This window comes from Neopsephotus bourkii, unplaced genomic scaffold, assembly GCF_033783945.1.
Source record: "Neopsephotus bourkii isolate Nb327-2 ecotype Australia unplaced genomic scaffold, CSIRO-AGI_Nbou_v1 NB_274, whole genome shotgun sequence".
Lineage (NCBI taxonomy): Eukaryota > Metazoa > Chordata > Aves > Psittaciformes > Psittacidae > Neopsephotus > Neopsephotus bourkii.
Window position 1 is genome coordinate 2080797 of NW_026900783.1, and position 20293 is coordinate 2101089.

Here is a 20293-nt window from a genome sequence, read left to right on the forward strand (position 1 = left end):
TTGTTCAGGTTTGGTAAAAATCATCTCTCTTTATTCAGATCATGATCTCCCTTTGCAGACCTAACTGAACCAGCCAAACAAAGGCAGAGGGGTTTAAGGTTTTTCTTCAGTCCTCTCTTACATGAGCATCTCTTTTTCTCCTTGGTGTTCGCTACTGATGGGGCTGTCACCACACCACCTCACACAGACGAGCTCCATACAAAATCATTGTCAACATGGTCTTCCCAATGATCAAGGGTAGGCCCCACTGTTTGTCCATCCTTGATATAGCTTGACTTAGACATACTGAAGTGTGCAACCCAGCATGTGAAAATTCAGATATACTGCAGACAAGAAATAACTGACTCAGGAGGAATTGTATTTCCTGAGAAAAAAGCACCAACTCTGAGCATTTCATGGAGCCTGGTGCTTTCCAGAGATCCCTGAGGAAGTTCAAAGCTCTGTGTGTGCTTTGCACCTGAGCTGTGGGGATTGACACTACCTCCAAAGCTGGCAGGTAGCCATGCAGGTGTTGGGTACGACTCCACAGGTGATCTCCCCTGGACTTAGCTATAATGTCTTGGCACTCAAGATATGCCATTAATGTGTGATGGTGACACATTTGTGGCCATGTGCTCTCCCAAGTCTGAGGAGAATCCTGATAATGAAAAGTGGTTGTAGAATCCCAGCCTGGTTTGTGTTGGAAGGGATCTTAAAGCTCCTCCAGCTCCAACCCCTGCCACAGGCAGGGACACCTTTCACTAGAGCAGCTTGCTCCAAGCCCTGTCCAACCCGGCCTTGAACACTGACAAGATGGGGCATTATCCCTTCACTATCATATTTACATTGTGATGAGGATTTCTGACATTGTCAGGAAATACTAAAATCAAGGAGAATCCTCAAAATATTAATATTCCATTTTATTCATACTCAAAATAGGGGATGGCAGTAGAAGGTCCAGATACACACATACAGTTAAACCAGAAAACAACACAAGGGCTACAAGCCACTGAAACAGAAACGCTGCAGTCATAAAAGCCTCGTCTCATTGGTTTGCTGCAGCTTACTCTTTCTTCAAAAGGAAAACCTTCAAAACCTTCTGAAAGCCGCTGTGAAGTCTGTCCTCAGCCTACTCAACCCACGTGTTTTTCCCAGGCCACTGCTGCCTGGTCCTACCACACTTGAAGCGAACAGCATTTGTCTCTACATCATTCCCACAGGACTCCCGAGTTGCACAGGGGTGGGAGCAAACCAGGCTCCTCCAGGGATGTAAAAATAATTGTGCAATAAAGTTGTAAGTAGCTATCACATGTCTTGCAAGCCATTAAAACCAAATGGCATCTACCAGCTCACGCTCCAGCTCGCTCGGTCCCGAAGCATCACCCTTGCTTGTGAAAACGGGCAGCATCTCTTGAACCCAATAATGTCAACACAGCAACACGTTTCCTGACCCAAACCACTGACAGCTTCAGTCAGATCTTGCTCTCATAGAAATAAATGATTATTTTTTTTTTCATGTAGAAGTTAGAAACTCTACATACTTCATACTGGAACAGGTTGTCCAGGGATGCGGTCTATACTGTAGTGATAGGACAAGGCGTAATATGTTTAAACAGGGGAAGTTCAGGTTAAATATAAGGAAGGACTTCTTTTACTGTGAGGGTGCTGAGGCTCTGGCACAGGGCTCCCAGAGAAGCTGTGGCTGCCCCATCCCTGGCAGTGTTCAAGGCCAGGTTGGACAGAGCACATGGTGTAGTGTGAGGTGTCCCTGTCCACAGCAGGGGGTTGGAACTGGATGATCTTAAGGTCCTTTCCAACCCAAACCAATCTGTGATTCTATGATTCTATATGTGGCATCTCTGCAGACACTCAAGATCAGGTTGGATGTGGTTCTGGGCAACCTGATCTAGATGAAGTTGTCCCTGCTCACAGCAAGGGTTTGGACTAGATGACCTTTGAAGGTCCTTTCCAACCCAAACCATTCTATGATTATACATATCTTACATTTCATACTCTTCTTTGAATTATTCTGAGTTCATTTTTCCGAAGGATTAGAAAATACATTTTATTTCCCTGATTATAAAAAATATCCAGTGCAAGGCTAAAGAAAAATTGCCATCAGCTGGAGAAAATATCAACAGCTTACTCAGAAAATAGAAATCTAGAAATCTATTGGGTAATAACTTAACAATCAGGTCAAACGAGAAAATGATTATGACCGCAGAGGAGAGTGTGTCTTTCATGCAGCATAAAGGAAGAGATTTACTGCTATGCTGAGTTACTCTAGCCATGGTATCCTACCTTCACAGCCAGAGCAGCTATTTTGCTCTCAATATGCTCCAAATTCCAACTGATAGTAGTGGAATTAGCTCAAAAATCATCAGTGGTGGGAACTCTCCCTGGTCTTCTCTCTCTCAAGTAAAACCCATCAGACCTGCGATCTCTCACCCAACATTCCCAACAGTTCAGAAACTTTAACCCCCCTGAAAATTGGCTTAAAATATTTATTAATTAAAAAAGTTAAATATTTATGTATACAAATATGATGAGAAAAATCTCATGCAGACTTTTCACATACAGCAACATAACTCGTACTGTGAGGGTTTTACAAATTAACTTCTTTTCGGACTGCTGACAGTGAAATGCTGCTACCACCCGTGTGCCTAAAAGCACTCTCCGCGGTAAGTTGAAAGCTAGTTCTGAAACTTAAAGTTTTCCTATGGAACATATGCCGAGATTTCCACACTCTTCACTAAGGTTAACAATTAATATCTTATTACTACTACTCAGACAGAGACGTATGAACACCAGGTAATGGATTCCTGCATACAACTGCACCTCCAAACACTTTAGGGTAATGTGTAAAGCTGCCAAAAGATTGCTTTAGATGATTCCCCTAAATGATGGAAATATCTTGATAGTTATGGATGGCATCTGCTTCTGCTTAATTATAAATCTGCATTGGATTCATAATTTGTGTATATTACAAGTAATTTGCATAATTAAAACAATTAACAGATTGACATATCATGGCAATTAGAAATGCATCAAACTCTGGATGTTGTACAAAAGAGAGCTTCAATATGAAACATTAATTCTTTGAGAACAAAATATCCTTCTGATTCCTGCAGAACAGCCTTCCCAAATTCAATATATGTTCACCAAACTCCGCTTAGAGGAACATTTCCTCAGGGATCTCTTCTTCATCATCAAGCTGTCCCAAGTTTAACCCTGAACGCTCTAGCCTTCATGCGAGTTCCTTACTGCAGTCACAGCCTGGGCCTGTGTCCTTATTGCCAGTTTCAGGAGTTTTTATCTCATTTTCCGTAGCCTTATCCTGTTTTCTTTGTCCCTCTTTTTAAGAATAAGTATGAACTGATTGAAAAAGTGCTCCTGGTCCTTCTTCTTCTGCACGAGCCGGAACCGTTGGTCTCTTCCATACTTCTCTGCAAATTCTTTGAACGTTGTTCTGCAGAAAAGAGACACATTTAAAAGCTGTGACTTGGCCAATCCACTCTCTGATTCTTTAAAATGGGTGTGACTCTTCATACAGGCACTAAACCCAAGGATGTTGTGGGGGACCTGCCGTAATGCAATTTGCCTGATGTTTGGTTAATTAACAAAAAAAAAGCTTTAAAAACGGCTGTTTTAAAAGCCTCAGAAGCTAGAGAGGTTTTAAAAAGTTTAATTTAGGAGGGTTTTATACTGGAATAATTTAGACTGGATCTCAGGCAGAAGGTGCTGAGGTGCTGGCACAGGGTGCCCAGAGAAGCTGTGGCTGCCCCATCCCTGGCAGTGCTCAAGGCCAGGTTGGACACAGGGGTTGGAGCAAGCTGCTCTAGGGGAAGGGGTCCTGAAATGGATGAGCTTTGAGGTCCCTTCCAACACAAACCATTCTGTGAGTCTATGAATGAATTCCACACAAATTAAGACTCCTTCTGAATATTCTGGTATTTGACAGGAATATAATGGTAAACCCAGGATGAGGAAAGCAAGATGTCGTGGTTTAAGTGCAGTCAGTAACTCAGACCCACGCAGCCCGCTTGCTCATTCCCTCCCCTTCCCCCCCACTCCCAGATCCCAGAGGGATGGGAAGAAGAATCGGAAGAATGTAACCCCCACGGGTTGAGATAAGAGCAGTCAGTAACTAAGGTATAACACAAATCACTGCTGCTGCCACCAATGATAGCAATCATAACGGAAATAACAAGGGAAGAGAATACAACCGCTCACCACCCGCTGACTGATACCCAGCCTGACCAAGCAGCAATCTCACCCTTCTGGGTAACTGCCCCCAGTTTATATAGTGGGCATGACGTGCTGTGGTATGGAATACTTCTTTGGTCAGTTTGGGTCAGGTGTCCTGTCTCTGCTTCCTCCCAGCTTCCCCTCCTCCCTGGCAGAGCATGAGGCTCACAAAGTCCTTGGTCAGACTGAACATTACTGAGCACCAACTAAACCCACCGGTGTTATCAGCGCTGTTCCCAGGCTGGAAGTCAAACCCACAGCACTGCAGCAGCTACTAGGAAGGAGAAAAATGACTGCTACTGCTGAACCCAGGACACAAGACTGTGCCAGAACTGCTCTGGATTCATGGATCAGCCTGCAACATTTAAGTTGCTTTAAAAAAATCTAGATGAGGGTCGACAGGACATTTCAGAATCATTAACACAGTATTTGCTGCACCCCAGGTTACTGCAGCTTTAATCTATGCCTGCCTGTACCTCTGGCCAGTATTTCAATAATTAGCTTATAACAGAGCAGAAAACCAGATCTGTGGCTAATTGCAAACGAATGCACTTTGACTGCGCCACACCTGATGAAACACCCAATGGTTTCATCTTTCCCAAAAATAGCAAAAAATTAATTGTAGCTCTGAGTGATGGGCACCATGTAATTGAAACCCACAGGGAGCTCTGCAGGAGGATTTTGTCATCAGGCCCAGCATTTTCCACTGCAAACATCGTATCTGAGACCAGAAACATTCACTGGTATCTTTGCTTGGATGCTTCTGCTACTCCCAGTACAGGTCCATCAGTCCCATTCTGAGAGGAGCATGGTGGGCACTGTAATGAACTGGAACCATAATTCATAGGCCACTAACAAGGGGTTTTTATTTAAACTCCTTGACTTTTTATATATTTATATATACAGGCCAAGGGGAATGGCTTGAACCTGCCCAACGGGAGACTGAGCTGAGCTCTTAGGCAGAAGCTCTTCCCTGTGAGGGTGCTGAGGCGCTGGCACAGGGTGCCCAGAGAAGCTGTGGCTGCCCCATCCCTGGCAGTGCTCAAGGCCAGGTTGGACACAGGGGCTTGGAGCAAGCTGCTCCAGTGGAAGGGGTCCCTGCCCGTGGCAGGGGTTGGAGCTGGAGGAGCTTTAAGGTCCCTTCCAACACAAACCAGGCTGGGATTCAATGATCCCCACTTCTCCAGAGAAGCACATGGGGACACTGGAGATGCTCCAGGTCAGTGGGTTTTCCCTTGGCTGCTTGGCACTCCAGCTGGTCCCAGAGCTGCTGCCAAGGATGCCGTGATGGGACACCTCTGCCTGTGCTGCCCTCTGCATCACGCTGCTGCTTGCTTCTCCTGTCAGTGATCGTGTTCAGTTGCTGTGCTCTGCCACATTGACTTTGCAGTTCCTATTCTTGGCTGAATCAGAGCTCTAAACACTGTGCAGATTTGTAAGAGTCCCTTGGGAAAAGGCCTGTTTTATTCTTATTGGAAATACGTTTGATTTACTTATCTCCTTGCATATCAGAATCAAGTCAGAGATTGTTGCTGGAACATGAGTTTCTTTGCTGCTGTGGTCTTACATTCAGCTCAACAGAAACATTAACATAATGGCTCTGTCCTCAAGGCCAGCACATTGCTGGGACCAGCATTTAGCTGCTACAGAATATTCTCTGTTTCATTGTAAAAAGCTTGTTATTACTTCCACACAGCCCGATGTGTTGCTTGAACCCACGTGTCTGGGCAGGAAGTGCTGTACAATTACCTGTGTATTTGAGCAGAGAAAAGTAATTTCTCAGTTCCAATAATTTAATTGGATTTCTAATATATAAATCTTTATTTCCGTATCATTTACACATGAGAAAGCAGCATCCTCAGCTCTGCATTCTCAATGGTGCAGTTTGGGGTCCATTACTTAAAAAGCAATGTAGAAAAATGGATTCTTTCACTGCACGCTTTATTTTAATTTAGCGATGTGCCATTAATATTAACTTGGCTGAATTACATTTGTCCTCCATCAAAAGGCAAACCTGAATGCATTTTCACTAGTTACACCTGTATGCCTAATGTAAATGAGGTTTAATATGTATTGATTTTATCTAATTAATAGATACGTGTGTGTTCTATGATTACAACATATATATGCAGAAGAAATAAAAGTGTTACGCAAAATGCTACATATTGTGAATAAGAGAGGGAGAAAGGAACAGGGAAGGATGGAATGTTCCCTCTCCCAATAATATAACAAAATACTGCAAAATATTAGGGAAGAAATGCTAACCCAGCACTGGAACAATGGATGTACAAGCTGGATATGAAGAGTTTGCTCAGTGTTATGGCTTTCTAGGGCTGATAAGCACAGGCTAAATGAGAAAACTTATCTCAACAACTCAACAAGGCAATGCCATACCTTGGTGATACTTTAGATTCTTCAAGGAGCTTTTTAAACTCTTCTTTGGCTAACAATAACTTGTTTTTCTTCTCTTTGTATTCTTCTCTGATCCTGGTCTTGACAAACTGTTCAAATATCTTTCCAAGAAAGGGAAACAAGATATAGAGTTTATTAACAAAGCCTTCGTGGTATTTATGCTTCATCAAAGGGCTGTCAGTCTCCAGACCTGCAGTTCTTATCTGCCCTCATTGACTCAATGTGCAGCTGAACCCGCTTCATGCAGCACAAACAGCATGTTCTCACAAAACAAGCGGCTAGGAAAAGGCACAATGTGGACAGATAGCATCTTCATCCAAACACTGAGAGCAACAAAAATCACAATTTCCTGACTTCAGCGTCTTGCTCACGTTTTCATGCCTATAGCCTTACTTTTGGGCATCTGCACAGCTGACTGCAGTTATTTACTTTGGATCTTGCATCTTTCCCAACTTGCTGGAATTCCTGAAAATGTCTATAAAGCTAAACATCAATATTCTGTAGTTTTCCCCCAAATAGCCTGAAGTCCTTTCAGATCAGTTGTCAAACCCCACGAGCTTACACACAACTCTCCGTACACATACACCCAAAAGCTTTAACGTGTTTGGAATGGTCGATGACCTTCCTCTAACAGTATTTGGCAGCTAAATACGCAGCATGGCCTCAGCATCTGGATTTCTGATGTCTTGAAAAGGAACCAAGTAGTGCACTATGGCACAAAATTCTGCCAACTGCTTTAATCACATTTTTAATAGCAAAAATCAGGCCCTTCTCCTTTCATGCTCTGAGAAGTGTGGCACACTAAGTTGTTGAATAAAAGCCTCAAAATGCTATTAGCTTTCCATATTCACCACCCTTCTCACTACAAATCACATACATTAAATGTGATTACTATGGTTACTACCTCAGTTGCTTCCTCATCAGCCATGAGGATGCACAGCTGCAGATTTACATGCCATGAAAGCTAAAGTAGCCAACTTACAACTGGTATTTAGCATAGTATGTGGAAAAGGGAAGAAATAGCACTGGAAAAGCAAACATCAAAAAATGGCCATGAAAAAAGTACTGTGAAAACCCCAGGAAATCCAGACTTAAGATACTGTATGCAATTGTGTAAGTTGAGTGTAAGAGCAGGTGGAAAAATGGAACAAATAGAGTAGGTGACACTCTATTGGTGGCCTTTCTTCTATTAGTGAAACTATCAGCAAGGTATTAAATCAAAATTAACAGATAGCTCATTATTTTAATACAATTGCTCCTTTACCCTTCACTGTTCCTGTCTTATACACAAGAGCATCCTTCAACTGCTAATAACCCCTTGGAAACCATTGGTGAGTGTGCAGATGTTCAATAATGGATCGTTACGTCCCTCAGGCTGTGTGAGGACGCCCACCAAGAGCAGAGCTTCCATTCCTGCACACCAAACCCACCTGAACACAAGTTCAGGTCAAGAGAAAGTTCTCTCAGACACTTGCAGATTGCAGTCGAAACACTTTCCCTGCCTTTTCCTACATGACAATCAAAAGGAGGAAACTGCAGTACAGCCAGCCATGCTCTTTCTCTTTTCCTTTCCCTTTGCCTTTCCTTCCTTCCTCCCTCCCTTCCTTTTCTTTCCTTCCTTTTCCTTCTTTTTCCTTCCCTCCTTCCTTTTCCTTCCTTCCTTTTCCTTCCCTCCTTCCTTTTCCTTCCTTCCTTCCTTCCCTTCCTTCCTTCCTTTTCCTTCATTCCCTCCCTTCCTTCCTTTTCCTTCATTCCCTTCCTTCCTTCCTTCCTTCTTCCTTTTCCTTCCCTTCTTCCTTTTCCTTCCCTCCTTCCTTTTCCTTCCTTCCCTCCTTCCTTTTCCTTCCTTCCCTTCCTTCCTTCCTTTCCTTCCTCCCCCCCTCCCTTCCTTTTCCTTCCTTCCTCCCTCCCTCCCTCCTTCCCTTTTTCATTCCTTCCTTCCTCACTTCCATTCTGAGCCACTTTTCACCTCCAACCCTCTCCAACATCAATTAATCTGCATAATTTAGAGAGTTCTCAGGCACTTGCTCTTCAGGCCACACCAGCAGCCGTGAAGGTAAATGTTTCCATAAACCTCAATAATGTCTTCTACTAATTGGAGTTGTGCTTCAAGAAGTACTTTCATTAAATCAGGCATCTCTTCTGGCGGAGTCTTTATCCTTAAACTACTTCTTGGAGGAAAATGGGGTCTAATTAAATGGCGGTACTCATAATGAACATCTGGAAAACTTAACTTGGAGTTTAGCACCTAGAATACATTACACAGCTGGCACGTGCTCCCACACACTGCTTTTTTTAGCACTGTTTGGCAGAAGAGCAACCAACAACCACCCTCTTCCACATTAGCTCTGAACCAGCCTCTACCTGGTGGCATGTTTCTACCTCCAGGACTGCCAATGATTTCTTTTCCATAACCCTTTTGTTGAGTCTGAAGCCCACCCCACAAACGAGGTCCTCTCAGCAGTGCTTCAAGCACATTCTGTGTATTCATGATGTATTTTTATTATACTATCTCCAAGGCTGATAAAAAGTAAGAAGTCATAAATCTTGACTGACCCAGCAAGGTCTAGGTTTTGTCCTTGCTGGTTCCCTGAATTAAGTACAAAACTCCCTGCTTGTTCTCTTGCCTTGCACTATTTCCCATTCTAGCAGTTTCTCTTACATTTTCATTCCCATATTTCCTTATTATTTTATTTCACTTTTTTTCTTAGGAAAGAAAATATTGGAAAAGGAATAAATGAAGGTGTACGTGTCCGGTGCCTCGGTAAATCCCCACAGGAGGCTCTCTGGTGACTCACGAGACAACACAGCCCCCAGTGCAATGGAATAGGAATTAAGAACATTTTTCATTGTGTTGATCTAAAAAATGGACAATTCTATATTCAAAATTCTTCCCTCTCCAGGATGACAAAAGACTGTAAGGAAGAGAAATACCCACAGAATAGAAGCATTCCCTTTCCCTGCAACTTCCTTCCATCTCCCCTACATTTTTTAGACTGATCTGCAGCCCTCAGGTCCTGTTAGATCCCCAGTGATGATTAATGCCCAAATAACCAAGGCAGCAAGAACCCCACTCCCTTTGCAGCCTGCCAGAGAAGCTAAACCCTTTCAGACACACACTGGCACAGCCACAGTGTTCTCCATTTATGTCTTAGCAAGCTTAGTTATTGCAAGATATAGCAGTAAATAACAGCAAACTCCCAGAAAATATTCTAAGTAATAAAAATGAAGTAGTCTCTCTACAGTATTTAAATAATTCAGAGTGGTAACACTGCTTTATGACCACTTCCCTTTCTACAGCCCAGTTTCCCAGCCTCAGTACTTGTTGTTCCTACAACCCAAGAGCCCGTGGCTCATGTCGATGCACAAACACGCTCATTACTACTTGCTTTCCTAAGGAGACAGCACTTTCCTATGAGCAAAGCCTAAGTTACAAGTCTCACTGAAGAACTCAAAAGAGACATTTTAATTTTATGCAATTCCCTTTATCCTGCCAAGATAATTCCTCTTTTATTACGCTTCATTTGGGAGACATTTGTCGCCAATCAGGAGCTATGCTGGAGGCAGCCCTCACCTGCTTACGTTCCTCTGAATTTAGCAGAAGGTAGCGCGGATCAAACACTATTTTGTGTAACTCCTTTTCCCACGTAGAAAAAGCTGAAACCTGTGAAATACACAAACACAGCTGCATTAAGGAATTTTAATAAGGGCGTGAAAGAAGAAAATGTTCCAAGGTGAAGCAAACGAGTAGTTCAGAAAGCTAATGAACCCCCTAAAGGATGCTTCAGAGCAGTTGGAAGTTGAATTCTAATCTGTTTCTGGCAACGCTCTGGTCGCCCCCACACCATTACTATTGATTTGCTCTAGGACATCTCAGGGAGTGTCTGGGAGAGGGTCATTCCACATTTTTGATGGAAAGAATCCGTAGCAGAAAGGAAAACACCATTTTATGACCCCCTTTGTACAACAGAAGCATCAATTTCCAGCTAAACAATTATCTCAGCTTTATTTCTCCTCCTCTCTGTAACTCAAATTACGACCCAAACGAGCTGCCAGTGCGTGCACACAAAGAAGAACTAGGGGTGAGAATCTTCAAGATGCTACAAGAGGGGAGACTGAGCTGAGCTCTTAGGCAGAAGCTCTTCCCTGTGAGGGTGCTGAGGCGCTGGCACAGGGTGCCCAGAGAAGCTGTGGCTGCCCCATCTCTGGCAGTGCTCAAGGCCAGGTTGGACACAGGGGCTTGGAGGAAGCTGCTCCAGTGGAAGGGGTCCCTGCCTGTGGCAGGGGTTGGAGCTGGAGGAGCTTTGAGGTCCCTTCCAACCCAAACCAGGCTGGGATTCAAACACCAGGTTTCATGGGAAATGTGCCATTTCCCTTTAGCAGCATGGCTGTCACATCTCCAATTTTGAGGCTTCTCCCCTTTCCCCATGAACCCAGAGCAGGACCCTGGTTGTCCACCCAAGCCCCCTACACCCTACATGGCTCACGTTCCTGCAGCTACATGGAATGAGAATATCACACTCCTACAGAGCTTCTTCCACCTCCTCCCAAAACGCTTTCAGATGTGTGGGCTGTAAGGACCACTGTGGGTCTGAGCAGGTCCTTTTCATGCTCAGTGCCCTGTGCCAAAGACTTCTACAACACAAGAGCGTAGGACTGAGTTCCCCAGGCTGGTTTCTGTGCCTTGTACCACATCACTGTTAATCAGTTTGTTACAGAAAACTCTGGAGTAACATAAAATATTTTAATCATTCATCTAATTACAATGCAGAATAAATTCGCTAAAAAAAATTAGGTATGTGAAGTGTAATTAAAATAGAGTATTTAATGCTCAAGCAGGAAAGCTGTGATGAAGTAAAGTGGGTTTGTGGATCACCCTCCATGCCCACACAGGTGGATGAGTCCCAAAGTTTGGGGTTTCCTCCTGGAAAGGTTCTTGGCTTCAGGAGTACTTCCCCGCTTCAGAAGGATCAAGCAAGAATCCTTTCCTTTAGGGTATCTTTCATACACGTGGAAGTCAGCTTTGCTCCCAGTACAAAGGCCAGTTAGAACACAAAGCTAGTTAAGCTTGGGCTAATTCATCACAGAATCATTTACAGAATCGTAAAATCATGGGATGAAATTCCAGGAGGTTATCAGAGATTCCATTTTTTCCATAGGAAAACTTGCCACAGACTTTATAGTGCCATTGTCCTGGAGGTAGACGAAGAATCTTATAAAACTTGACAAGAAATACTCTTCTGTTGCTGTAACTGATGTAGGATTCAGAGCCACACTGAACATCTTCCCACCCAGTTCAAGCTCTTTGCAATGTCACCAAGGAGCTTCTTGAGAAATAACAACATTATGAGAAGATGGGAGGAGATGTTCATTAAATAACCAGGTTAAAAGAACACTGACAGCCTCACTTTATGCCAAGCAATGCCAAGAACCTGGTGCTAACCAGTGCCTTCTCTGGACCTTTAAAACCTGCTCAGGGCAAAAGCAAAGTAAGCAACCATCACAGCGTTTTAAATAATAGCAAAACCAAGCATCAAATTTCCTGATTTTCTTGTTTTTATCAGTAACTCTGACTCACACTGGAAACACTTGAGAAATCCTATTATAGAACATCCCTAATGCTTCTGATTTTGACTTACTGCCCCCTGACTTAAATGATGCCAGCAGACGTCTTTAACCAGTATTCATTTCTGGCAATTCTGCATTTTTTAAGCATAAATAACAAAATGTGTTAATAAAGCAGGTCTGGCATGGAGATAATTTACTGTTGAGCTTCTGGAGCTCTAATTATCTACCTTTAAAGCCTGCTGATTACCAGTGATAAATATCACAGGCTTTGCTGCCTAACAACAGACACCTTGGATATTTATTCTTTACAGAAATTACATGAACTTCTCCAGAATATGTATTTGCAGAGTGCTGGAGGGAGGCAAAAAATCTGCACTCACTGCTCCATTACACACCCATTTACACTGGCAGGATTAGGACCTAAACCTGGTGGGCTTACTAATTCCATTCAGGCTCAAGATGATCAGTTCACTGGGAGTTCTCAAGGCCAGGTTGGTCAGGTCTTGGAGCGAGCTGCTCTAGTGGAAGGTGTCCCTGTCCATGGCAGGGGTTGGAGCTGGATGAGCTTTAAGGTCCCTTCCAACCCAAACCAGTCTGGGATTCCATGGCTCTGGATGGCCAGTAAGTGAATTAGGAATCATGAGAGTTTGTGGTGATGAAACCTCTCCCATGCTAAACGAAGCAAAGAGCTTGCCAAGACTGTTCTAGATAGAAAATACTCCTAAGCCTGGCACTGCCTTTCAGCTGATGCACACGACACATCTCTTCCTCTTTGTTCCATTTCTGAGGTTCATGCTGGACCCCAGGGCTGGTGTGTGACCACGGTCCCCATGCCCTGCTCAGCCACTGGTCTGCAGGGAAGATCTACCACCTCTGGCTATCTTTGGATCTGTCTACAGGCATTTACCTGGAACTGCACCTGCAAAGGGCTTTCAATTCCACAGTGCCGTGTTTGACTGGATGGCGTTGGAAGAACAGTCACAGTATAGTACAGCAAACCCAGCATGGCTAAAAGGCAGAAAAACCTTCAATAATTCTTCATTTGACTGCTAAGTCACAGTTATGAAATTATTCCTGTAGTGGTCCTAGATGCTGCTCTAGCTTAATAAAGGGGATATGTCAGAGAAAGCAAGCGTTTCTTACCCCCCTCTCCAGAAGCATGTCTCGGAAATGAGTGATGCGCTCTTCTAGGGGAGGCATGACCTGAGGTGCTGATGTCTCCTCATTTTTCTCTTCCATTTCAGCCTTTCCATGGTCAGCAGCTTGGGAATCTTCTGTTCTTTAACAAGGTAAGACAGACAACTCAGTAATGGCCAGCTGGGGAGAGGACTTTCAACCCTCCCAAGAAAACCCTCCAGGATTTTGGACTTCTTGCTCACAAGGGAAGGTTGACAGCTCAGAAGGTACCCAGCCCTGTGCTGTGTTATTAAACCATGGGGCTCATGGGCCCGGCCAGTGGACCTCCGACAGCTCATCATGTGGAAGGATGCTCATCAGTGTGATCACAGAGGAACTCAGCACCACAATGCTAGGGTCTATTTCAAGCCACAGAAATATAAGATGTGTCAAGGAGTGGAGACTTGAAAGCAGTGACTGAAGAGACTCAATTTGGTTTATTTTTCTATCCTCTGCTTTTGTGCCCCAGAACTTGAAAGTCAACACTAATCTTTGTTTTATGTTCCCATACACCCCAGGAGCTCTCTCCCAAGGGAAGAAATCTGGCAATGCACAAACCTGCCAGTAAAGCATCAGTGAAGAACCTGCCCTTTGTCAGTGCAGAGAGGACCGTATTGATCCTGACAGCCCTTTTCTAAGGTTGCATCTGATTTGGATAAATAGCTGTTTCTGAGAAATACTATGTATTGCCTGAGTCCCTTTGCCTGCAGGAACCTCCTGGATAAAGGCACATTGCTGTGCCCCATCCCTGGCAGTGTTCAAGGACAAGTTGGATGGGGCTTGGAGCAACCTCCTCTAGTGGAAGGTGTCCCTGCCCATGGCAAGGGGTTGGAACTGTAGGAGCTTTAAGGTCCCTTCCAACACAAACCAGTCTGGGATTCTGTGAATGAATTCCATACAAATTAAGGAAAGATCTGGAGTCTTCACAAGGTTCAAGTGAGGATAATGGATATAAGATGATTTCACTTTTAGCCTCCTACCGGCATGACTGCATTTTCTACTGAGGCAATTTTCACCACTACAGAATAATACTTAGTTGGAAATTTCAACAGGAAAGCATTATTTTGCTTCCAAGCAAACGAATTAATTAGTCTGGAATGTGAGCTGTGGTGGGTTATCTTCCTTCTGCAAATAATTACATTACACTCACATTTATCCTAAAATGATGCTGTATTACTAGTGATTTGAGAGATACCAAATTGGTGTTCTTCACAGATTGACAGTGACTTTCATATTGTAATAGCGCATTTCAGTCTGTGACATGATCCATGAAAGGCCCAATCCAATCCCTAGTAGACAAAAAGTGCTTTTTCAAGCCCAAACTGGGAGGAATGCAGCATCCTGCTCCACCAGCCAAACACCAGAAGAGCCCCTCTTTCCTGCAGTCTTCCTTATGCAATTGAAAACGATGCTCATGGCAAAAATGACAATAAAGAATACAACACAATAGAGAATAGAACATAATAGAATTTTCTTTAGAAAATAATACAATAATCTGCAGAAACAACTATGTGACTTCCTTCTCAGATGGACACATACAGGCATCCTACTAGAACAATCCTGGAAGCCTGGAAATCTTCACACAGACAGGGCAGTGGGATGTTTTTATGTAACTGTGGTACCCACTAACAAAAGAAGAGACAATGGGCAATGGGCACAAAGAGGAAAATCCACCCAAGCACAATAAAAAGCTTTTTCACTATGAGGCTGGTGGGCACTGGGGCAGGCTGCCCAGGGAGGCTGTGGGGTTCCAGCCTTGGAGATGCTCAACCCACTGGACCTGCTGGGAGCAGGGGTATGGAGGTGTGCCCAGCCCTTCTGTCACTGTGAAAAAACCCCCAAAGACCTAAGTTTCTCTGAAGATTGCTTTACTCTTTATATTAACCTGCTGTAGTGGAAGGTGTCCATGCCCCTGGCAGGGGGTTGGAACTGGATGAGCTTTAAGGTCCCTTCCAACCCAACCCATTCCAGGATTCTGTGATTCTATGAACTTATGGCAAGGTTCTTAGAGCTTTAAATACCCTCTCAATGAACATCTTGTCACAAATCTCAAGTACAATAAAGGCTGTATTATTTGTTATTCCATATATAAAAATAACTTAATATAAAGGACGACATAAACAGCAGTTGATATAAATTCATTACCACCTGCTATTCAACTTCTGTGGCATAAAGTCACAACTGAGAGTTGTTTTGCAGTGCTGTTCTGCTGCCTGTGCCCAGCAAATGTTGCTGGCAATCCAAGATGCTGGCCACCATCCTGTTGCATTTATGATGTGACTGTGCTTTTAGCTTGATTGCTGTATGATTTATGATTATATATGCATATATATGTATCTATAAATACATACCACAAGAATGATGCTAAAGTACATTAAGGCAGGAGAGTCACGCAGCAGCTCTGTGGTAGGCTGAGACTGATCAGCTTGAGCTGCATTTACCTATTTGCTTTGGCGAAAAGGCATGTATATGAAGATGTATTTCTGCAAATAAATACAAGATAAATTCTGCAAATATCTAAAAGGATGGGCCTTATTTGGGACTGACGATTTTGACAATGTTCCTTTAAGTATAAAGAAAATAAGAGACTAAAAGTTAGTCTTTCAAGTGAGTAAGTCATGGAAACCCATTGAAGATGAGATAACATTCTTTACTCACAAGCAGACAGTGGAAGAGGCACTTTTAACACAATAACCTTTGAATAAGTGCATTTTTCTGGAGTTCTTTGAATAAGATTCTCAAGTTTTAGAATTTTCCTTAGCTACATGAATAGAAAGATGCTTTCACATTTTCTCAGCCAGTCACTAAAGGGAATCCCTTTAATAGCACATGGAAAACATTCACCTCTATACACAGGTCATAATGAGGCCCATTACTGTCAAACCCACTGACATCAGAAGATGTATTCCTAAATATTTTGTACTAAATATAAACTTTTATACTGTTTATGAATGCTTAATACTATGTAAATAGGAAAAGTACATATTTAGTATACATAAGTATAAATAGACTCTCTTATAGAAAGCATTAAATGCTGAAATAGCATGAGTATTCCATCTGGGAGTATCCGACTTTTCCCTCATAACAACACAAAACCACAGAAAGTCTTCACAAGGTCAGAGGAATCACCTGACGTAGTAGGATAGGAACAGCAATGAGAATAGAATTCTCTTCAATACATTCATTTGGAAAACACAAGACATTTGCTGTGCTCACTCATCACAATACCCTCAAAATATAACACACTATTCTGTGCAGATCTATTTTACAGGCTTATTTTTTAATGGCCTAAACCAGTATCTTACCCCTAGCAGCTGATGCTAGCTGCAGTTAGGTTAACTAGAATGAAATGTCTCTAAGGTACTCCTTAAAACACAAACTGTTTCCTTCCTTTTCTTCCTGCTCTGGTGAAGGATGAAGGAGTTGCTTGTTTGGCACATGGGGTTTTTTGCCTCTTACTTCATCAGAATTGGAAACACACATGATAATAAAGGTCAAATGAAAGCACAATAACAGAAATACCTCTGGATATTCTAAGCCGGCAGCCTGACACCAGTGGAAAACAATCTGCTTCACTTCAATGAAGATGAAGCTTTTATCCGATGTCTTTGAAACCACCACATATATCTTTATAATCTTTTCTTTTAACCATTTCAAAATAAGCATGAATTAGACAAAAACTGATGAATTTCAGGGGAAATAGAGATCATAGAGAATCATGGGGTTTGATGAAGACTGGCTACCTTAAGAGTGACTTTCATAAGTAGTTATCACACATAAAAGAACTGTATTTCTCTTTACATTTATTTGTGCCAGTCATTAGCTTCCCAACATTATATATAGATAAGTAAACTTTAGAACTTACTTATTTCTCTTAGTTTTGATGCTAAGATCATCAGTTTCATCCCCTGGGCAAGAGCTAACACATTTGTCTGCTAAAAAGAAATAAATAGTTATTAGATTTGAACTAGATAAATGGGAATACAGATTCCTCAAATTAACCTTTCATTCCCTGCCTTTGGCTGCTGCTCAGATATTTGCTATTCTTCCCTCTCCACAGAGCGCTTTAAAAATAACACATCTTTCATCAGATCCTCACCATTGCCTTCATCCAAATGAAAGTGATAGCAATAAACCCGACCATTTCCATTCTGAAAAGCTCCTCATTTTTCATTTGTGACATGACTGGTTTAAACCTTGTTATGGTTTCACCTGATCCTCCCTCCTCTCTTCCCTTAAAAATGCAACTAGAAAGGCATTTCTGCAAGGTTATGTCAGTACTGGCAACCAAGGATTCAATAGCAGCACCTCGCACCAGAACTTCCCTCCTCAGCCCATTCCTTTCTTATATAAGCAAATATAGTGCTGCTTTTCTTGGATTCCACCACCAGTGCATCAAGGTTATGGGGATACCAACAACCTCCATGCTCCTTATGCCACAGATAACTCCAAGGTAATGTTACTCTCCTGTCTCGGTCTGGACAACCATCCTTGGAGGACTCTGGGGTTGCACTGTCATATAGTGAATGTGAAGCATATGGGACAGATATGTATTTCTGGAAATCCTTTTTCTTCAGGTACACAAACTGCAGTTTTCATCACAAATCAAACAGAGCATCAGGAGCCACATCCACCCAGTGCTCGGTTTATGCTGAGGACTCCAATAGCTCACCATGACAAACACAGTAATCAAGGTGTACGTGGTTAGCTTGGGCTTATCAGAAACACAAAACGTCAGCCTCTCTGTATTAGTGTGGTAATGAAAACATGGCTTGCTATGGAGGAAATGGTGAAAGAATAAAAATAAAGCTAAAATTGAACTAAGGTTATGGAGTTTAAAGGTTTGAATAACTTGGTATGGCGAGATCTGATCTCACTGGAATCAGATGAAACTCCAAGCCATTTCCTACAAAATGGGTCTAATATCTGCATCATTGAAGATAATAGAAAATTGGCCATTTATTTCGTTTCAATTTAAGACTCTTATTCTCAGCTCATTTTGCTTCCCTATTTTAGGTAAATGACACGTTTATTAGTGCGCAGCAAATGTTACCTTTTCATATTAAGTGTTTGAACAACGCAAACACTAAATCACTGCAAAAGGAACAACAGAAACCAAATGCAGCTGCAATGTCACAGTGAGGGAAGACCAGGAACAGAGAGCACATAAGGAGGAAATACAAAAGGACAATGTACAAACTGGAACATAAAATGTTAATACAGAGAGATGAACGGCATTCCAAACTACGGAGAGTTTGATCTCAACATTCCTGACAACATATGAGCATTATGGACGCACAAATGAATTTGATATTGTTTTAAATAAACACAAGTTCATGGGAGCTATTACCTCTACTTGGAAATTGTTCTTTGGGACACCTGATCAAAACCATAAAGAAATAGGAAAACCAGCCTGCAATGGAGTGCAATTCAGCAGAGATGTTATAAAGCTATTTATCAGGAGATGAACAACCTGGGGAGGCAGCAGTGGTCCGAACTTTAGGAATTTTGGAGGTAAAAGTACAACAAGTCATATTTTGGAGGTAAAAATATGACATACCTGAAGGTAAAAATATGACAGAGTACTTAATGGTGTCTTCCAAGAGAGCTGAAGGTGACTGGGCAAGCACAGTCCTGCTCCAACCAAATTTCACCGATAAAGAAGAGGAGAAGCCATTTGTCACACCACAGCCAGTTTATCCAGAGCTGGCTCAAGGACATACGTGTGGACATTACAAACACTGATGGGATGTCCTTTTACTAAAGCAAATGGTGAGAAGTCTGGCCAGGGCGGTGAGTCTTTCCCATTCAGTATTTCAACAGGACAAGAGCAAACTCACAGGTGATGACAATTATATGGGGCTCTACAGGTAGTTGAAGAACACAAATCTGAAGTCAAATTAGATCAAAATCTTTCACAGATTTCTGAAAAGGATATAGAATTTCTAGATTTTACTGTGAAAAATAGGTCAACTGCATTTATACAACCACCATCTAGCCACCATCTAGCCTTCAGACAAAAGAACTGTGATACAAAGGGGCTGCAGGAAAGCTGGAGAGGGGCTTGGGACAAGGGCCTGTAGGGACAGGCCAAGGGGAATGGCTTGAACTTGCCAGAGGGGAGACTGAGCTGAGCTCTTAGGCAGAAGCTCTTCCCTGTGAGGGTGCTGAGGCGCTGGCACAGGGTGCCCAGAGAAGCTGTGGCTGCCCCATCCCTGGCAGTGCTCAAGGCCAGGTTGGACACAGGGGCTTGGAGCAAGCTGCTCCAGTGGAAGGGGTCCCTGCCCGTGACAGGGGTTGGAGCTGGGTGAGCTTTAAGGTCCCTTCCAACCCAAACCAGGCTTGGATTCTGTGATTTCAGGGTTTGCTTCCATCTGCTGGTTCCTGACACATGTCAGGTTCTCCCAGAGAGCAATGACAGCCTCCCAGGTCCTTCTCACTTTCCCTGCCTGTCTGACTGCTGTGGTTATACTGCCTTGGATAAATGGAACAAGATTAGAATCAGCATCATCACTTCAAATTTCAGTGCAATGGAAAGCTCAGTAAAACATGACAAACGCTATCTATACTTTCACTCAGGAGCCTACTGATTCTCTTTGTACTGCCGGACCTCTGCTAAGATTATAAACTGACTTTGAAAGGGAAGAGAGGCAGCCAAGCACAAAATCTAATAATTGATTTAAAGCTTTGAGGAAGAATATTACCTGGCAGCAATCTTTCCATGGAATCACTGCCCCAATCTGACGGTCTATCAAGTTTAGAGCTTCTTAATGAAATCATTCAGCTAATCCCAGCCAAGTCATGAATTCCGGCTCAATTTCCAGAACAAAGAGGGAACACCAGCATTTACCAGGTGAGTTGAAGCATTATCAAGCCACTGGCCACACGCAAAGATGTGATCAGCTGTGCT

The 20293-nt window shown here is 42.9% G+C and overlaps 1 protein-coding gene across 1 annotated transcript in view; it reads right to left on the reverse strand.

The window, feature by feature from the left end:
* Positions 1-878: 878 nt before the first annotated feature.
* TCERG1L (transcription elongation regulator 1 like) overlaps positions 879-20293 on the reverse strand; it is an 80702-nt gene continuing 61287 nt past the window's right edge. The window contains exons 9-13 of the mRNA XM_061346767.1: positions 17249-17318; positions 13351-13486; positions 10214-10303; positions 6622-6740; positions 879-3448 (exon numbers count right to left, since the gene is read on the reverse strand). Of these exons, the coding sequence (XP_061202751.1) occupies positions 3292-3448; positions 6622-6740; positions 10214-10303; positions 13351-13486; positions 17249-17318 (572 nt within the window). The 3' untranslated portion in view covers positions 879-3291. The remainder of the gene's footprint in view (positions 3449-6621; positions 6741-10213; positions 10304-13350; positions 13487-17248; positions 17319-20293) is intronic.